The following is an 18288-nucleotide window of genomic DNA, read 5'->3' as shown; positions in this document are numbered from 1 at the left end:
AGGAGAAATAATATTTAGGAAGTTGACTCTGGTGATGCGTTGTGATGAAAGATCTGCTGCCACATGGACTCTGATGATACACACTGTTTTGGGACATTCTAAATGGACTCTATGTTTTAAGGTATGTTAGTTGAAAAATACAATGAAAAAATTTTGGAAGATCACTTTCCTGTAGAGTACCCAAGAGGTGAGTCATCCGTAAAACCTGGGAAAGTATTGGAACTGGCTATCAAAGCCAGAAAGACTTGTTGGTGCCCTGAGTCCAGGACTTGCCAATCGTTGCTTCTGTCTTATAGCAGGATGCTAGAGGAGGCTGACAGAAAACAGGGATTTGGCTGGGTCCAGTGGCTCACACCTGTAATCCCCAGTACCTTGGGAGGCCAAGGCAGAGGATCACTGGAGCCCAGAAGTTCAAGACCAGCCTGGGCAGTATAGTGAGACCCCCAGCTCTAAACAAAAAGAGAGAGAGAGAGAACAGAGAGTTGGTTAGGGACATAGAGGGACACCTGAGCATTGGGGCGGGAAGACTTGGAAGATCCCTTTCTGACTTTGTCTCTAGAGAAAGATGGTTCCTGCTTTTGAGGCTATAGGGCTTCCAGTGGGACCAGCCTAAAATGCTAGTGGGGAAGCCAATATTTTCTGAAGAGGATAGAGCAGTCTTAACAACAGGTTGGGGCGAAAGAGATATAGATGAATCAAACAGCACGAATAGAAGTGGATCAAAGCAAGGGTTGGACCTAGGGGGCCGGAGCCATGGAGACTTAGAAAAGAAGCAGAGTTGCTTTTATTCCCTAAGGATGGCCTTATGTTTAGATCAATAGTTCTCAAACTTTAACGTCCGTCCGAACCACCTGGAAAGGTAGTTAGTTCACAGGTTATCAGGCCCTTCCCCTGGAAATTCTGATTCAGTAGATCTGGGCTAGGGCCTGAGAATTGACATTTCTAGCAAGTTCCTGGGGATGCAGATGCTACTGGTCTGGGGATCACACCTGGAGAACTATGAGTTAGGGTAGTGGTTTTCAACTACTACCCTACACTTTCAGACGCTACACTATCTGGAGGCATTTTTGGTTGTTACAGTTGGGGGTAGGGGATAGGGAGGGATACATGCTCCTGATATCTAATGTATAGAAGCCAAAGATGATTCTAAATATCCTACAAAGCACAGCCCCCGACAACAAAGAATTATCTTGCTCAAAATGTTAATAGTGCAGAGACTGAGAAACCCTAGTTTAGAGAAAACATCTTTAGGGGCCATATGTGGAAATGGAGAGTGGGTTAGAGTGGTTTTAGAGAAATGTAGCTGTGGGCTAGAGGGGAATGTGGGAGGTGGCATTCTGGAGATAAGATTGTGAGGAAATCCTGATTGGGGTAGAGAGCCCATCAGACCTAGGACCAATACAAACTAAAAAGCTACCTGAAGATATACATTTTAATCCACTGTCAAGCATCCATTCTTGAGAGCCAGACAAGGCTGTTAAAAAAATTAGGTATAAATTTGCACTTGGTTGATTAACTAATTGCTATGGGTTGAGGGGTCTTTATTGTTCAGATTTCCTTAAGCTGCAGAGTAGAGTTTCTGTTTGACAATCTATAACTATCTTTACTGACTCAAGGGGGAAGCATTCTACTCTTCTTTACTCTTGGTGTGGCAGGAGCAGTGGTGCCCCCAGTGGTTAGGCATGTCAGTGGTAGTGACCTGGCGTGAGCACAGGGTCTGATGACCTGAGCAGGGGACCGCATCATGCTGAGCAGATTAATCCCTTTCCATCTGGGTGGTTTTTTTGATGCCATATTTACCTTGAACTGAAGATTGGATAGACCAATCTTTCAATCTGAAGCCAAAGGACTACTCAGAGTATTAGCCTAGCTGCTATTTGTGCAGGTGCTCTTAGAGAGAGGCAGTCTCATGTACAGAGACTGTGTAGGGTGGCTGGTAAGAGTATGGATTAGCTCTGCTACTCACTAATAGTATAACTTTTTTTAGGCAAGTTATATAACTTTTCTGTGCCTCAGTTTTCTTATCTCTAAAATGGGGATAATAACACCTTATTGGATTGTTTGAGGATTAAATAAGGTGATATAGTTTCCTCAGGAAAATGCTCGATATGTACTAAGGACTGTATACATGTTAGCCATCATCATCATTATCATCATCATCATCATCATCCTGTGTAAGGAGGGATTGATATCAATGAAACATTTCAACAAAAGAGTTAAGAGGGCTCAGTGATTTGAAACGGTCTAATGTGATTCCAAGGCTTCAGTCTCATTTACTGGGAACTGTTTGGGAGTAAGGAAAAATTGAGCTTCATCTTGGATATTTTGATTTTGAGATTATTCATCATACATTTATAAATGCCTCAGAGTCAGTTAGAAATATGGACTTAAGGCTGGGCACGGTGGCTCATGCCTATAATCCCAGCACTTTGGGAGGCTGAGGCAGGTGGATCACAAGGTCAGGAGTTCAAGACCAGCCTGGCTAACATGGTGAAACCCCGTCTCTGCTAAAAATACACAAATCAGCTGGGTGTGGTGTCGTGTGCCTGTAATCCCAGCTACTCGGGAGGCTAAGACACAAGAATCGCTTGAACCCAGGAGGCAGAGGTTGCAGTGAGCCAGGATCGCACTACTGCACTCCAGCCTGGCAACAGAGCAAGACTCCATCTCAAAAAAAAAAAAAAAAAAAGAAAGAAAGAAAGAAAAGAAATATGGACTTGAAATATTGGGCTGAAATTATAGATCTGAGTATCAATAACAAAGATGAGGTTGAGGGTCAAGGAAATTCACGTAGAGAAAATGTAACTTACTTCATACCCAGCACTTTTATACATGTTCTAATTTTATTTCATACTATTTTAGATAGTATTATTCTCATTTTAAAGCTGAATAACCAACTAGTGAGGTTTAATAACTTGTTTGAGATTTCATAGCAGGTAAAATGATTAGAATATGAATTCATCCATTTATCTATCCAACAGACTTTTTTTTTTTTTTTTTTTTTTTAGTAGAGATGGGGTTTCACTGTGTGAGCCAGGATGGTCTCGATTGCCTGACCTCGTGATCCGCCCGCCTCGGCCTCCCAAAGTGCTGGGATTACAGGCGTGAGCCACCGCACCCGGCATTTTTTTTTTTTTTTTTTTTTTTGAGATAGAGTATCCCTCTGTTGCCCAGGCAGGAGTGCAGTGGTGCAATCGCTGCAGCCTTGACCTCCTGGGCTCAAGCCATCCACCCACCTCAGCCCCTCCCAAGTAAGCTGGGATCACAGACATATGCCACCAAGTCTGGCTAATTTTTTTTTGTTGTTGTTGAGATAGAGTCTTGCCTGTTGCCTAGGCTGGAGCACAATGGTATGATCTTGGCTCACTGCAGCCTCTGCCTCCTGGGTTCAAGTGATTCTCCTGCTTCAGCCTTCTGAATAGCTGGGATTACAGGTGCGTGCCACCATGCCCAGATAAGTTTTTGTATTTTTAGTGGACATGGGGTTTCACCATGTTGGTCAGGTTGGTCTCGAACACCTAACCTCGTGATTCACCCTCTTCGGCCTCCCGAAGTCCTGGGATTACAGGCGTGAGCCACTGCACCCAGCCAAGTCCGGCTAATTTTTTTTTTTTTCTCTGAGATGGAGTCTCACTCTGTTTCCCAGGCTGGAGTGCAATGGCATGATCTTGGCCCACTGCAACCTCCGCCTCCCGGGTTCAAGTGATTCTCCTGCCTCAGCTTCCTGAGTAGCTGGGATTACGGGAGCCCACTATCACACCCAGCTAATTTTTGTATTTTTCTTTTTTGAGACGGAGTTTCACTCTTGTTGCCCAGGCTTGAGTGCAATGGCGCGATCTTGGCTCACAGCAACCTCCGCCTCCCAGGTTCAAGCCATTCTCCTGCCTCAGCCTCTGGAGTAGCTGGGATTACAGGCATGCGCCACCACGCCCAGCTAATTTTGTATTTTTAGTAGAGACAGGGTTTCTCCATGTTGGTCAGGCTGGTCTCGAACTCCGGACCTCAGGTGATCCACCCGCCTCAGCCTCCCAAAGTGCTGGGATTACAGGCCTGAGCCACCGTGCCCGGCTAATTTTTGTATTTTTCATAGAGACAGGGTTTCGCCATGTTGGCCAGGCTGGTCTTGACCTCCTGACCTCATGATCTGCCCGCCTTGACCTCCCAAAGTCCTGAGATTACAGATGTGAGCCTCTGTGCCCGGGCCAAGTCTGGCTAATTTTTAAAAAAATTTTGTAGAGTTGGGTCCTCTCTGTTTTGCCCAGTCTTGTCTCAAACTCCTGGGCTCAAGGAATCCTCCTGCCTTGGCTCTGAAAATGAAAATGTTGGGATTACAGGCATGAGCCCCCTGTGCCTGGCTGCCTTTTTTTTTTTTTTTTTTTTTTTTAAGGCAGAGTCTCACTCCATCGCCCAGGCTGAAGTGCAGTGGCGTGATCTCTGCTCACTGCAACCTCTGCCTCTTGCATTCAAGCGATTCTCCTACCTCAGCTTCCCAAGTAGCTGAGATTACGGAAGCCTACCAACACACCCAGCTAATTTTTGTATTTTTAGTAGAGATGGGATTTCACCAGGTTGGCCAGGCTGTCTGGAATTCCTGACCTCAGGTGATCCACCCTCCTTGGCCTCCCAAAGAGCTGGGATTACAAGCATGAGCCACCGTGCCCAGCCTGACTTGTTTTTTATAAAGCCTTTTTTTTTTTTTTTTTTTTTTTTGAGATGGAGTCTTGCTCTGTCGCCCAGGCTGGAGTGTAGTGGAGTCATCTCAGCTCACTGTAACCTCCACCTCCTGGGTTGAAGTGGTTCTCTCGCCTCAGCCCTCAGCCTCCCGAGTAGTTGGGACTGCAAGTGCACACCACTTTGCCCAGCTAATTTTTTGTATTTTAGTAGAGATGGGGTTTCACCACGTTGCCCAGCTGGTCTTTAACTCCTGAGCTCAGGCAGTCTGCCTACCTCGGCCTCCCAAAGTGCTAGGATTAAAGGTGTGAGCCACTGTGCCTGGCCTTTTTTTTTTGAGCAGTTTTAGTTTCCCAGCGGAATTGAGATGAAGGTACAGAAACTTCCCATATACTCCCCACATGCATAGGCTTCTACATTATCGACATCCTCCGTCAGAGTGGTACATTTGTTACCACTGATGAACCTACATTGATACATCATAATCACCCAAAGTCCGTAGTTTGCATTAGAGTTCACCCTTGGTGTTATATATTCTATGGGTTTGGACAAACGTATAATGACACATATCTACTATTAAATACTTTACAGAGTATTTTCACTGGCCTAATCCAATGGACATTTATTGTTACTTCATTATGGTTGGGCACAGTGCTAGATCCTGATGATTAAGAGAGGGCATGGGATTTGGTCTTGTCCTCAAGGGTAGAACCCAGGCCCATTGCATCTTCAAAGCCCAGGCTCCTTCAAAGCCCAGGCTCCTTCAAAGCCCAATGTAGTAGCGACTGCTGTACATTGCCTGTGCCTCTTGCATATCTCACTTCTCTATCTCTCTAGAAAGCTGGAGAGAAAAGTGAGCAAGGCATGAGGAACAAAGTTATTTATTTATTCTTCATTCATCTATTTATTCTTTCATTACAGTGTGTGTTAAAACATTCCAAACCCAAACAATTATTTGTATGGTTCCCTGTGTATTACTTGTGGTTTCCCAAGAAGTAGCTGCTAAGCTTTTCCTTGTATGGTTTCTGTGAGGTAAGGAAGGAATGATGTGATTTTCTCCAGTACGTAGAATGCAGTTCCAAGAGGTTAAGTAATTTACCTACAGTTATTTAGCCAAACAAGGTTACTGCAAGGTATATGAAGTCAGGTCTCTTAACCCAGTTCATGAGAGAGTTAAAGGAACTATCATTCTTTTTAGCTTTCATGGAAAAAGAAGGTTGAGTGTTGGGAGGGGTGTGGGTAGGATTGAGTAATGGACTTCAAAAATGTGAAGGATATTTCTGTAGTTTTCAGTCTTCTGAAAGCCCTCGAAGAGGCAGTGAACCGAAAGCACACAAGAATGGCAAGAAGTTAGCATGCTGAAGAAAAATCCTCCTGGCTGGCAAGCAGAGTGAGAAGACTGCTATCGCCTTTTCTAGAATCTTTTGGAATTGTAGGAGCTGTTAGATCCTGGGTTAACTCTATGAAGAAAGTCAGAAGGATCAGAGAACATCAATGTCACAGCTCTTCATTGGAATATCCATGTCTCCTCCTTTACTGTGCTCTACCTTCCATCCTTTGCCACTCATTATCCAGAGTGTTTATTTGTCAAACTTCTCTGTTTGCAGTTCTGAGCTAGCAACTGTACACACTAAGACCATCGGACACAGCTAATACCTACTCTAGTCTAGCAGCTTCCGATCTAAGGCAGACACATGGGTATAGTTAAAGATTTTGAATGTACATGTGTCCAATCTGACAACAGTAACACAAACCATCCATTCAAGTAGAAGTGTTTGAGTCAGAATTGGATTGCACCCCTTCCCCCGCACCCACACACATTTCGGTTCTTTCCTCATGATTTTTTCCTCCCAAGACATCCCAGGAATTTGTGGAGAAACTAACCAAGCGACTGAAAAGACACCCTGAGGAGACAGGAGGCTTCCAGGAGGCACCGCTGGCCTATGATGCCATCTGGGCCTTGGCACTGGCCCTGAACAAGACATCTGGAGGAGGCGGCCGTTCCGGCGTGCGCCTGGAGGACTTCAACTACAACAACCAGACCATTACCGACCAAATCTACCGGGCAATGAACTCCTCGTCCTTTGAGGGTGTCTCTGTGAGTTACAACTTCCTTCATACTCCCCTGTCTTACCAATCTCGAGAGAGACTCCCAAGAGGCACCTTCTACAAACATGCATTCTCTGTTTTTCTCAGTTACTTCTTTGCAATAATCAGTCTCCGACCAGAGAAGTAGGGATCTTCAAATTAGAAGAACCCATCAAAGCCTAGAGGGAAAAAAATGATGTATTCCATTTTTTAAAACTCCTCCCCTCGTTTCTTTTCAAACTAGTCCAAATATTCATGAGTCAGATGAGAACTGTAGGATTTTGAAAGACAAAACAGTCTGAAAGGTCATCTTCTTATTCCTTTTAAAATGAAAAGATTAGTTTCCAGAGAGATTTGCTGACTTGCTTAGGCCACACAACCAGAAGCCTGCTGGTGTTCTGTCTGGGGATTTTTTCCCATTCAAATCTCATGAGTGAAGCTCCTTCTCCAAAGAATAATGTTTCTAAAATCTAGGGTATGGGCATCTGGGGTATGTCCTATATGCAGGCAAATGCCATAAATAGCATTCATTCAGAGGCTCAATTACATCAAAAACAGAAGGATTTAAAGAGTCCCTGATGTTCTCTTTCACTCCTGCTTTTGTCTCCTTTGCCTTCCTCCACATGTTCCTTCCCTCAGGGCCATGTGGTGTTTGATGCCAGCGGCTCTCGGATGGCATGGACGCTTATCGAGCAGCTTCAGGGTGAGTACAGGGGCAGGAGGGGACTGGACATGGGGGCTAGGCTGGGGCTGGGCTGGGATGCCACCTGGGAAAGAATGCCAGAGACATCACAAGATTGCCCTGGCACCTCCCCAGTTCTGCCCTTCTCTTTTAACTCTGTTCATCAAGCTTGTAAATAATAATAATAATAAGCTTAGCTACAAGAAGATTGATGTCTTTGAGTTGCACTGGTTTTGCCCTTGAAAAGAGGTGTGCAGGCTGGGTGTGGTGGCTCACCCCTGTAATCCCAGCACTTTTGGGGGGCCAAGGCAGGCAGATCATGAGGTCAGGAGTTTGAGACCAGCCTGACCAACATGGTGAAACGCTGTCTCTACCAAAAATACAAAAAAAAAAAAAAAAAAAAAAATTAGCTGGGTGTGGTGGCAGGCGCCTGTAGTCCCATCTACTAGGGAGGCTGAGGCAGGAGAATCACTTGAACCCAGGAGGCAGAGGTTGCAGTGAGCCGAGATCACGCCACTGCACTCCAGCCTGGGTGATAGAGTGAGACTCTGTCTCAAAGAAAAAAGAAAAGAAAAGAAAAGAGGCATGCAAATTAAAAACAGCTACTCTCTTTCCCAGTGGCTTCCATTAATTTCAGGAATTTCCCTTTGAGTGGCTTGGGTTGAGAGGTTGATGACCTGTCAGTTAGACTCAAGAAAGCTGAATCTAGGAGAACCGCTATTTTTTTTTAAGGGAATCTGCCACATTTCCTTGCTGTGTAAAGCTTCAATGTGTATAGCTTGGCTTCTGTAGATTGTATTTTCTTGAAACTTAGCACACAGGTATTTGCAGAACTTCCAGGAGTTAATTTTTCTGCTCCACTCGGCTCTCAGTCTTTTACGGCATGGCCAAGAGAGCTATTTCTTGGCCTCCTGTGAAAAGTTTCTTTCTTCCTTTCTCCCCACCTCCACATCCTCTCAGCTCCTCTTTGTATCCAGGACAAGAGGAAATGGACTTCAGCCATGGTGAAAGGAGTGTGAGTTGGCTTTTGAAGGAAAAGTTATGGTAACGGAAACAGTTCTAGAACAGAAATCTTAGAAATGACCAAATTTTACTCAATGGCGCTTTAAGAGGCAGATAAAACTTATCCAAGGAATTAAAACTCAAGCCAACGGAAGAGAATGTTCTAAAATTAAAATGAAAGCCACTGGGAAAATAGAGCCTGCCCATCATGAGAGGAAGAATAAGCAGAAATATGTGTAAAGCTTTAGAAGCCAAAATCAAAGTGAGAGACATCTCGCCGAGAGAGGTGTGAGGAATGGAATAGGTGGCAGACATGTTGTGGAGCCTCCTCACTGAAGACTTTTAAACATAGATATTCTTATTTATTTGAGTTGCCTTGGGAACCACCTTATATTGCTTTTAAGTCATGTTGCTGATTCAAGCGACTCGTAGGTCCTTCCAAGCATCCTTTAGGGCCTCAGGTGAAAATAAAATCAGATACAACCATGCAAAGCTCTAGGGAAGTGGGAAGTTGAAAATGCCTAGGATCAGCTCTTTGGCTCCCTGTGGTCACTCCTTTTATTGTCGTCTGCCCAGGTGGCAGCTACAAGAAGATTGGCTACTATGACAGCACCAAGGATGATCTTTCCTGGTCCAAAACAGATAAGTGGATTGGTGAGTGGATCTTGTTTGTATTTTCCTTCAGCCCCTCTGGACAATCAAGGCAAAAAGTCATGCCTTTGAGTGAGGATGGAATGGTGGAGACTGTTAGGTTGGAATGTGGCTGGCAGCTGGGCCAGGAGAAAGGGTTAAGTGAGAGTGAATACAACCCCTAAGGCGTGGGTAGGGGAGACTGGTGTATTTGGAGAGGGAATAGGCGGTGGTTAGTACTATTTTTAATAGTACATTGCTTGGGTAACTGGGGATTAGAGGCAGGGGGTGGGCAGAGGGCGGGAAATGGAAACTCCATTTGGGTTTCCCAGATGTCCTGGTGTCTTGATATATTTGAACCAGCTACTTCAAGCCCAGAGCTGTCTCTTTATCTGTCTCTGTCAGGAAAACGGTTGCTTAAACTATGGAGGAGGAGGGAAAACCTCATGTAATTGTCATCTGCCAAAATGTGCTATTTGTTTTTATATGTATTTTTAAAATTTTTCCTATTTTTATGTAATTTAGAGGTAGACGTGCAGTTGTGTTACATGAATATATTGCATAGTGGTGAAGTCCAGGCATTTAGTGCGCCTGTCACCCGAATAGTGTACCTTGTACCTAATAGGTAGTATTACATCCCTCAAAATATACTTTTTAAAGAGAGAAAGTAAGCAGTTATTCTTTGTGTACTTGGCCTAAATGATAGGACATAGGAGAGAAACTGAAGATGGACAAAAGGAAGGACCTATTGATAAAAGAAAGGCTCCTTGAGAATGAAGGGGAGGCCCAGCCATTGAAGATGGCTGCCATCTGCCCTGCCCAGCAGAAATCTAGTCATTCCCAGCACTGCTGGAGTTTTGCCCTTTTTTTTTTTTTTTTACCATTTGAATTTAGGACAGTGTTCTGGATTGCTATAAATGCTGCATGGCCTAAATTATTCTTTAAAAAAAAAACTAAGCAAATTGAAATTAGTTTTTTTTTGGTGAACTCTGACAAATTTGAACTTCCCCCTAATAATAACTGGAAAACATATTTGGGACTATCACCCTGCCAGGATTAAAATTTCAGATTAGCTTTCCTTCTTTTTTTGTTTGTCTTAAGATTAGGTGTCCACACTAGATACTTCAAGGCCTTTTTAGCTTTATGATTCCATAATTGTCATTTGAAACTTTGATTTGGGTTATGAGAGACCTTATAACATTTTTTAATTATCCCCTTCTTTCTCCTCCCATTTTCCTTTGCTGTAAGAAAGACAGAAAAACTTAAAGAACAAACAAAAACAAAGACTACAACTTTGGTGACATGCCTCAGCATTTCCCAACCTATGGATAGACCATTCACTCCATCTTCTCATCTCATTTCTGGTTGCTTCCTAATGGCCCCAGTGGCACTGAGCATTCTGCCTGCAATAACCTCTGTTCAGTGCAATTAGGGCCTCGTGTCCCCAGCCGATGACTGAACGTCCATCAGCAATCTAGTTCTTTGCCCTTTTCTCTTATCCCGTCTTCATTCCTTTGTCCTCCTTCCCTTCTCTTTTCCCTTCCCCTCTTCCTCCCCTGTGCCATGCAGGAGGGTCTCCCCCAGCTGACCAGACCCTGGTCATCAAGACATTCCGCTTCCTGTCACAGAAACTCTTTATCTCCGTCTCGGTTCTCTCCAGCCTGGGCATTGTCCTAGCTGTTGTCTGTCTGTCCTTTAACATCTACAACTCACATGTCCGGTAAGTTTCTCTTCTGACATTTTCCTTGTCTGCCTCTCTGAGATACCGATCATGTTCCTGGAACGGATGAGAATGAAACCTGTGTAACTCCCATGGCCATGTATCATGGAGTTTTTCATTCTGACTTGTTGAGAATGAAAACAGGGAAACCAGATATAACCCCCACTCCTACTCCAAAGTAGCTAACTGGAAGAAGAAAGAAAAGAAGAGAAAAAAACAACCTTTGGGGCCAGGTCTCACAGTCTTGGACTCTACATAAATAGCCCGTATTCTAGTGGGGGCCTGTGCTTGGGAAGCCCTCTGCAACTCCATCTTCAGCCCCATGACTGCATTGCTTTGCCTCTCAAGGCTCCACTGTCTTCTCCAATCCTGTCTTCTTTTAGCCCCTGGCCCTGAAATTAGAGTCATGCCATTGCATGGTATTTGGAGAGCTCAGCCTCCCTGGAGAAGAGGGGTAATTCTCTCTCACTCTCACGCTCTCCACCTCTGCCCTAGTTATATCCAGAACTCACAGCCCAACCTGAACAACCTGACTGCTGTGGGCTGCTCACTGGCTTTAGCTGCTGTCTTCCCCCTGGGGCTGGATGGTTACCACATTGGGAGGAACCAGTTCCCTTTCGTCTGCCAGGTGAGGAGGTGGTGGGCAAATTCCTTACAGGATGTGGTTCTCCCACCTGTCTCTGGAGTGCCTTCCATGATTTATGGTTCTCTGCCCTTCCTCCTCAGCTTTCCCTGACTCTTGTCCCTGTTCTTTCCTTCTAGCATCACCCCTCTGGTCTCTGTTTGGCTCTGTCCCTTCTTTCTGTGCCTGCAGGCCATTTTCATTCTGTAGTTTACTTGTCAGTTCCAAGGTTGCCATGGCAGGCCTTGCAGAGAAGAGGAGGGAGCCACTGAAGGCAAAGGAAAGGGATCTGCTCAAAGGTCTCCTGAACAATGGTGGCTTGTCTGTGGTATGGGGGTTGAGAATCAGAACTGTGGACTTTTCTTGGAAGCCTTTGTTGGGTTTGGAAGGATAGAAACAGAGATCGAAACACAGCAGAGAGTTGGGGGGAAGGGACCACTGCCACACAGGGAGGAGGGGCTCTGGGACTGTTGGTACATGGAAGGTTCTAGCGCTGTGGGGAGAGGCCAGCTTCAACAGTGATAGTTGAGTGGTTCTCTGTTCCGCTGGTGGAAACACCCACTCTTTCTCCTGATCTGCCTGCCTGTCCTTGCTCTCTCTTTTTCCTCTGCTCTGTGCTATCCTGATCATACATCTGTGCACATGGCATTTCCATGCACATGCACATGCACATGCAGTTCATCAGGAATCCTCTGTTCCCAGTGAGGCCAGAGTGCAGCTGGAGAAGCAGACAATTAGCTGTAGTGCAGTAGGAGAGGTTCCAGAGTAGGGATCTGCACAAAGTGCTTTGGGGGCAAAGAAGGGAACACAGCTCACTGCTGACGTGATTGGGTGGACCTCACTGAAGAGGTGGCATTTGAATACTGAAGGACAAATAGGATTTTATCAGCTAGAGAAATAGAGGAAGGCTACTTCAGGGGCATAGGGAGCATCGTATGGCTAGAAAATACATGAAAGAGAGTAGATGAAGACAAAGTGAGTAGTTCAGCATGGCTGGAGCGTGGGGTAGGTGTGGGGCTGGGAGATGAGCCTAGCTGGACAGGTGGATGGGAGCATGTTGTGAAGGGTCTGTGTCACATCCAGAAGTGTTCAGGCTATAACTTATAGATACTGGGGAGTGGTTGGAGGTTTTTGGCCACTAAAGCCAGGAGGTTTTAGCAAGATCACCCTGGTGGTGTGGAAGTAGAGGGTGGATGGGAGGAATTGTTCAAGGTGGGGAGACTGCCCTCCCCCTGCCGTTCCCCGTCCTGTTCACATTTTCCCATCCTCCCTGTGTCACCATGTGCTCCCTGCCCACACTCCCTTAGGGTTCTGCCCATCCTTACTGCAGTCCCGGCTACTACCCTACCCTGTTCTGCCTGTGCCCTCTCTTCTTTTCTAGGCCCGCCTCTGGCTCCTGGGCCTGGGCTTTAGTCTGGGCTATGGTTCCATGTTCACCAAGATTTGGTGGGTCCACACAGTCTTCACAAAGAAGGAAGAAAAGAAGGAGTGGAGGAAGGTGAGCTGCTGCCCAATCCTCAGCCCACAGATCCTTGGCTCCTGGGGCACAGAGCATTTTCCCTGACGTGCCTATTCTCCTCACATATTTATCCAGACTCTGGAACCCTGGAAGCTGTATGCCACAGTGGGCCTGCTGGTGGGCATGGATGTCCTCACTCTCGCCATCTGGCAGATCGTGGACCCTTTGCACCGGACCATTGAGGTACCGCTGGAGAGGAGGTGCTATGGTCAGGAGAATGAGCAGGGCTCAGTGGGTACTTGGAGAGAGTGCCTTCGTCATATTGGAAGCTCTTCCTTTCCTTCCTAGAAGAAGCCCCTCATAGGCCTCCAGATTCAGCTGAAGAAAGGAAGGGGTGGGGATCTGGGAAGGGTGTGTAGAACTTCCAGGCATCAGGGAAAGTGGGGAACAAGCACCTCCAAGGGTTCAGGAAAACATTCTTAGGCCTAGAATGAGATTTGGCATCAGCATTCAGGGTCTCATAGGAAAACAATTGGAAGCCATAGACTGAGAAGCGTTGAGGAGAGGAGGGGAGGCTGGCAACCATCTTTCTTGTGACCTTGTTTCTCCCCTAGACATTTGCCAAGGAGGAACCAAAGGAAGATATTGACGTCTCTATTCTGCCCCAGCTGGAGCATTGCAGCTCCAGGAAGATGAATACGTGGCTTGGTGTGTGGGATGTGGGCAAAGGAGGGCAGGGATGCACAAAGGCAGGAGGGAAGGCAGGGGCAGAGGGCTTGGAGGGAGAGGGGTCTTTGGAAGAGGAGGTAGAGAGCTTGTCAACCCAGTTTGAACACCCTACTCTTTGTTATTGCGCTAATCTTTTCTGAGAATAGGGGAGAGTTGCTCTTTTGCTATGAGGAGCTTAGGGCCCAAAGCACAGATGAAGAACTTGTGTTCAGCAGAGGAACAAGTGGGGGTAACCCCACCTCCAGACTCGACATTATCTGTTAGATCCCCCTTGGCCTTATTAACATTGTTTGATTCATGGTCACAAATTGCAAACCTACCCTCTGCCTGGAAAGCCACCTTCCCACCTGTAGGGTAAGGATGAGGCATGTGTGGCCCAGACTGGCCTATTTCTAGATATTCAACAAGCCCTTGCCTGACTGACAGCAGCTTGCCACCATTGCTTTCCTGTGTGAATCCCAGGAAAAAGTGATGTGGTCTGGGCAAGTTGGGTGGACATAGGGGATAGGGGACACAGGGTGAGGTTTGCTAGGTCAGAGGGGTTGGATTGGAGAGGAGAGCCCCCTTTCCATTGCAGAGTAGGTGAAGGACAGAGAGGGGATGGGGATTGAGTGAGGAGCATTGTGGTCCTTGTTGCTCAAGTGACTCTCTCCTGCCATCCTAGGCATTTTCTATGGTTACAAGGGGCTGCTGCTGCTGCTGGGAATCTTCCTTGCTTATGAGACCAAGAGTGTGTCCACTGAGAAGATCAATGATCACCGGGCTGTGGGCATGGCTATCTACAATGTGGCAGTGAGCACTGACCCCATGGCATTGACCCTGTAGGCTGACCGCTGCAGCCCAGATATGGCGGACTAGGAAGAATCAATGCTAGATCTGGGATCCGTTCCTTAGAAGTCTTAAAAAGTTTGTTAATTCTTCAGGTTTATAAAGCACTTTACAGTTTACAAAGCTCACTACAGACATTGTATCATTAATCTTGCAACTACCCAATGAAGTAGATATTAGTATCCCTACTTTATAGGTGAGGAAACAGAAACACAGAGAAGTTAAATTGCTTGTCTGTGGTTAATAGGCTGGACTCTATTGACATTTCCTGCCAGGGACTGACTCTGGAGGACCCGGAATGTGTGCATAGAGATCCTGGGAGTTCCTGCCTTGAGGGGAGGGGTTAACCAAGAGTGAAAACTGGTTTGGGACAGTTTGAGATTTTTCTCAATCTGTATTTGAGGATGATCCTGAATTTGGATCCTTTTCAAAGGGAAAGTTCACCAGGAAACCGTCTGCGTAGACTCCCTCCCATGGGAAGTAAACTCTGGATCTTGTCTGCGCCTGCAGACCTGAGACTCCCTCAATGTGTCTTTCCCTCTAGGTCCTGTGTCTCATCACTGCTCCTGTCACCATGATTCTGTCCAGCCAGCAGGATGCAGCCTTTGCCTTTGCCTCTCTTGCCATAGTTTTCTCCTCCTATATCACTCTTGTTGTGCTCTTTGTGCCCAAGGTGAGGATCTGGCTTTTCTCCCACCCTCTTTGTTCCCATGTTCCCTCCATCCCTCCTTCCTATATTACTGAGTTCCTCTGCCCTTCCGTTCACCCTCCTCTCACTCCTCCCCTTGTTTTGGGCCCAACTCTCTTATCAGCATTCCTTCCACCTCCAACCTTCCATCAGCCAATCACTAGTGCAGTCCTTGCTGGGCCACCCCACGCCCAAACATTTGCCCCCAGATGCGCAGGCTGATCACCCGAGGGGAATGGCAGTCGGAGGCGCAGGACACCATGAAGACAGGGTCATCGACCAACAACAACGAGGAGGAGAAGTCCCGGCTGTTGGAGAAGGAGAACCGCGAACTGGAAAAGATCATTGCTGAGGTGCGGGGGTGGGTGTCAGGGTAGGGTGTTGGAGTGGCGGGGTCCAGGAGGCTTGCGTCTTAGCTCGGGTTGTCTGAAGCCAAGCCTGAGATACAGGGTCAAATGTTCTTAGTTCATGGAGGGAGGGTCCTAGGAGACAACCTGTAAGGAGTGAATGGAGCAGCATAGGGGAGGGGAAAGGGCTGAGCAAGATTCTATCTCAGGCAAAATCCAGTGTTGGCCTGGCAGGTGGAGGGGCTCTGGAGTGGGAGCTATGTGGTTGACTCAGCCTCCTCAAGGCAAGGGGATGGCTGTTCACTGTAGGTGACAACTGGAGAGAGGCAGCTGTGAGCCTCTAGTAGTCAACACTCACAGCAGCTGGGTGTCGCATGCAGCCCCAGCATAAAGGACCTGGGCAGGCGTTCACTGTGCCCCAGGCTGTCATTAGGGGCTGGTGCAATGCCAAAGAGAGGGATGTTCCAAGTGGGTTGACACATCTCTCTGATTTGTTGGAAGCTCTGTGCACTGACTTTTCTCTCCTTCCCCACTTTTTCCTTTTGTTTTTAAATTCTCTCTTATTTCCCTGATCACATTTTTTTCTATTGGTATCCCCGCTATGTTCTCTGGCTTTTCTTGTTCTGTTTTGATTTCTCCTTTTAATTTATTCTGTCCACTTACCCTATGTCCTCCCCCTACGTTTTTCTGTGCCCTTCCTCTCTTTCCCTGTGCCCTTCCTCTCTTTCCCTCCTCCCCACCCCTTCATCACCTCCTTTTCTCCTACTATCCCAATTGTGCTTCTTCCTCCAGAAAGAGGAGCGTGTCTCTGAACTGCGCCATCAACTCCAGTCTCGGCAGCAGCTCCGCTCCCGGCGCCACCCACCAACACCCCCAGACCCCTCTGGGGGCCTGCCCAGGGGACCTCCTGAGCCCCCCGACCGGCTTAGCTGTGATGGGAGTCGAGTGCATTTGCTTTATAAATGAGGGTAGGGTGAGGGAGGACAGGCCAGTAGGGGGAGGGAAAGGGAGAGGGGAAGGGCAGGGGACTCAGGAAGCAGGGGGTCCCCATCCCCAGCTGGGAAGAACATGCTATCCGATCTCATCTCTTGTAAATACATGTCCCCCTGTGAGTTCTGGGCTGATTTGGGTCTCTCATACCTCTGGGAAATGGACCTTTTTCTCTCTTACTGCTTCATGTAATTTTGTATCACCTCTTCACAATTTAGTTCGTACCTGGCTTGAAGCTGCTCACTGCTCACACGCTGCCTCCTCAGCAGCCTCACTGCATCTTTCTCTTCCCATGCAACACCCTCTTCTAGTTACCACGGCAACCCCTGCAGCTCCTCTGCCTTTGTGCTCTGTTCCTGTCCAGCAGGGGTCTCCCCACAAGTGCTCTTTCCACCCCAAAGGGGCCTCTCCTTTTCTCCACTGTCATAATCTCTTTCCATCTTACTTGCCCTTCCATACTTTCTCACATTTGGCTCCCCCTGAATTTTGCTTCCTTTGGGGGCTCATTCTTTTCGCCAAGGCTCACATGCTCCTTGCCTCTGCTCTGTGCACTCACGCTCAGCACACATGCATCCTCCCCTCTCCTGCGTGTGCCCACTGAACATGCTCATGTGTACACGCGCTTTTCCCGTGTGCTTTCATGTTCAGTCACATGTGCTCTCGGGCGCCCTGTGTTCACAGCTACATGTGCCCCTCTCATGGTCATGGGTCTGCCCTTGAGCGTGTTTGGGTAGGCATGTGCAATTTGTCTAGCATGCTGAGTCATGTCTTTCCTATTTGCACACGTCCATGTTTATCCATGTACTTTCCCTGTGTACCCTCCATGTACCTTGTGTACCTTCTTCCCTTAAATCATGATATTCTTCTGACAGAGCCATATGTACCCTACCCTGCACATTGTTATGCACTTTTCCCCAATTCATGTTTGGTGGGGCCATCCACACCCTCTCCTCGTCACAGAATCTCCATTTCTGCTCAGACTCCCCCCATCTCCATTGCATTCATGTACCACCCTCAGTCTACACTCACAATCATCTTCTCCCAAGACTGCTCCCTTTTGTTTTGTGTTTTTTTGAGGGGAATTAAGGAAAAATAAGTGGAGGCAGGTTTGGAGAGCTGCTTCCAGTGGATAGTTGATGAGAATCCTGACCAAAGGAAGGCACCCTTGACTGTTGGGATAGACAGATGGACCTATGGGGCGGGAGGTGGTGTCCCTTTCACACTGTGGTGTCTCTTGGGGAAGGATCTCCCCGAATCTCAATAAACCAGTGAACAGTGTGACTCGGCACCCTGCAGTCTTCCTGTGAACAGAATGGGCTTCAATCTAAGAAGGGAGGCTCAGAGGACTCCAAGTTCATGAAAAGGCATTGAAGCGGAGGGTGAAAAGAGGTGTTTTATTGATCCATTGAGGGCTTAGCAGAAAGAAGCAGGACATGATTAAGTCTGAGATTAGTGAGTGAGGACACTACTGGTTAAAAGTGTGGGCGGAATCAGACTGCCAGGGTATCAGATCCAACCACATGCAAACATTTTCTTAGTCTCTCATTTATGAAAATGAGAGTAACAGTAATACATTCCTCCATAGGTTGGGTACAAAGACTATATAAATTGTGCATTCAGGTGCCTAGGATGGCCCTTGGGCCATGATATATGTTGCGTGAATGTTAGCCTCTGTCCCTGCTGTTGAATGAGTTCCTTGACAGTAGTGGGCATGTATTGGGAACCGGGAGCAAGTGCCTAAGCATCCCCTCTAGGGACGCTCCTTCCCAGGAACTAAGAAGAGTAAAAGAATGATGACTGCTAGAAGGTAATGGATGAGATGGCTGCTGAGT

At 47.0% G+C, this 18288-nt stretch overlaps 1 protein-coding gene across 3 annotated transcripts in view; it reads left to right on the top strand.

The window, feature by feature from the left end:
- GABBR1 (gamma-aminobutyric acid type B receptor subunit 1) overlaps positions 1–17734 on the top strand; it is a 30934-nt gene extending 13200 nt beyond the window's left edge. For all 3 annotated transcript variants that reach the window (XM_054491341.2, XM_054491340.2, XM_063665950.1), the window contains 12 exons: positions 6527–6769; positions 7399–7462; positions 9020–9097; positions 10643–10793; positions 11289–11421; positions 12797–12913; positions 13010–13117; positions 13489–13582; positions 14268–14395; positions 14976–15104; positions 15329–15472; positions 16259–17734. In XM_054491341.2, the coding sequence (XP_054347316.2) occupies positions 6527–6769; positions 7399–7462; positions 9020–9097; positions 10643–10793; positions 11289–11421; positions 12797–12913; positions 13010–13117; positions 13489–13582; positions 14268–14395; positions 14976–15104; positions 15329–15472; positions 16259–16432 (1563 nt within the window). In that variant the 3' untranslated portion in view covers positions 16433–17734. The remainder of the gene's footprint in view (positions 1–6526; positions 6770–7398; positions 7463–9019; positions 9098–10642; positions 10794–11288; positions 11422–12796; positions 12914–13009; positions 13118–13488; positions 13583–14267; positions 14396–14975; positions 15105–15328; positions 15473–16258) is intronic.
- Positions 17735–18288: the final 554 nt, after the last annotated feature.

Source organism: Pongo pygmaeus, chromosome 5 (genome assembly GCF_028885625.2).
Source record: "Pongo pygmaeus isolate AG05252 chromosome 5, NHGRI_mPonPyg2-v2.0_pri, whole genome shotgun sequence".
Taxonomy (NCBI): Eukaryota; Metazoa; Chordata; class Mammalia; order Primates; family Hominidae; genus Pongo; species Pongo pygmaeus.
The sequence above is the reverse complement of the archived record's forward strand: the minus strand, read 5'-3'. Positions and strand labels throughout refer to the sequence as shown.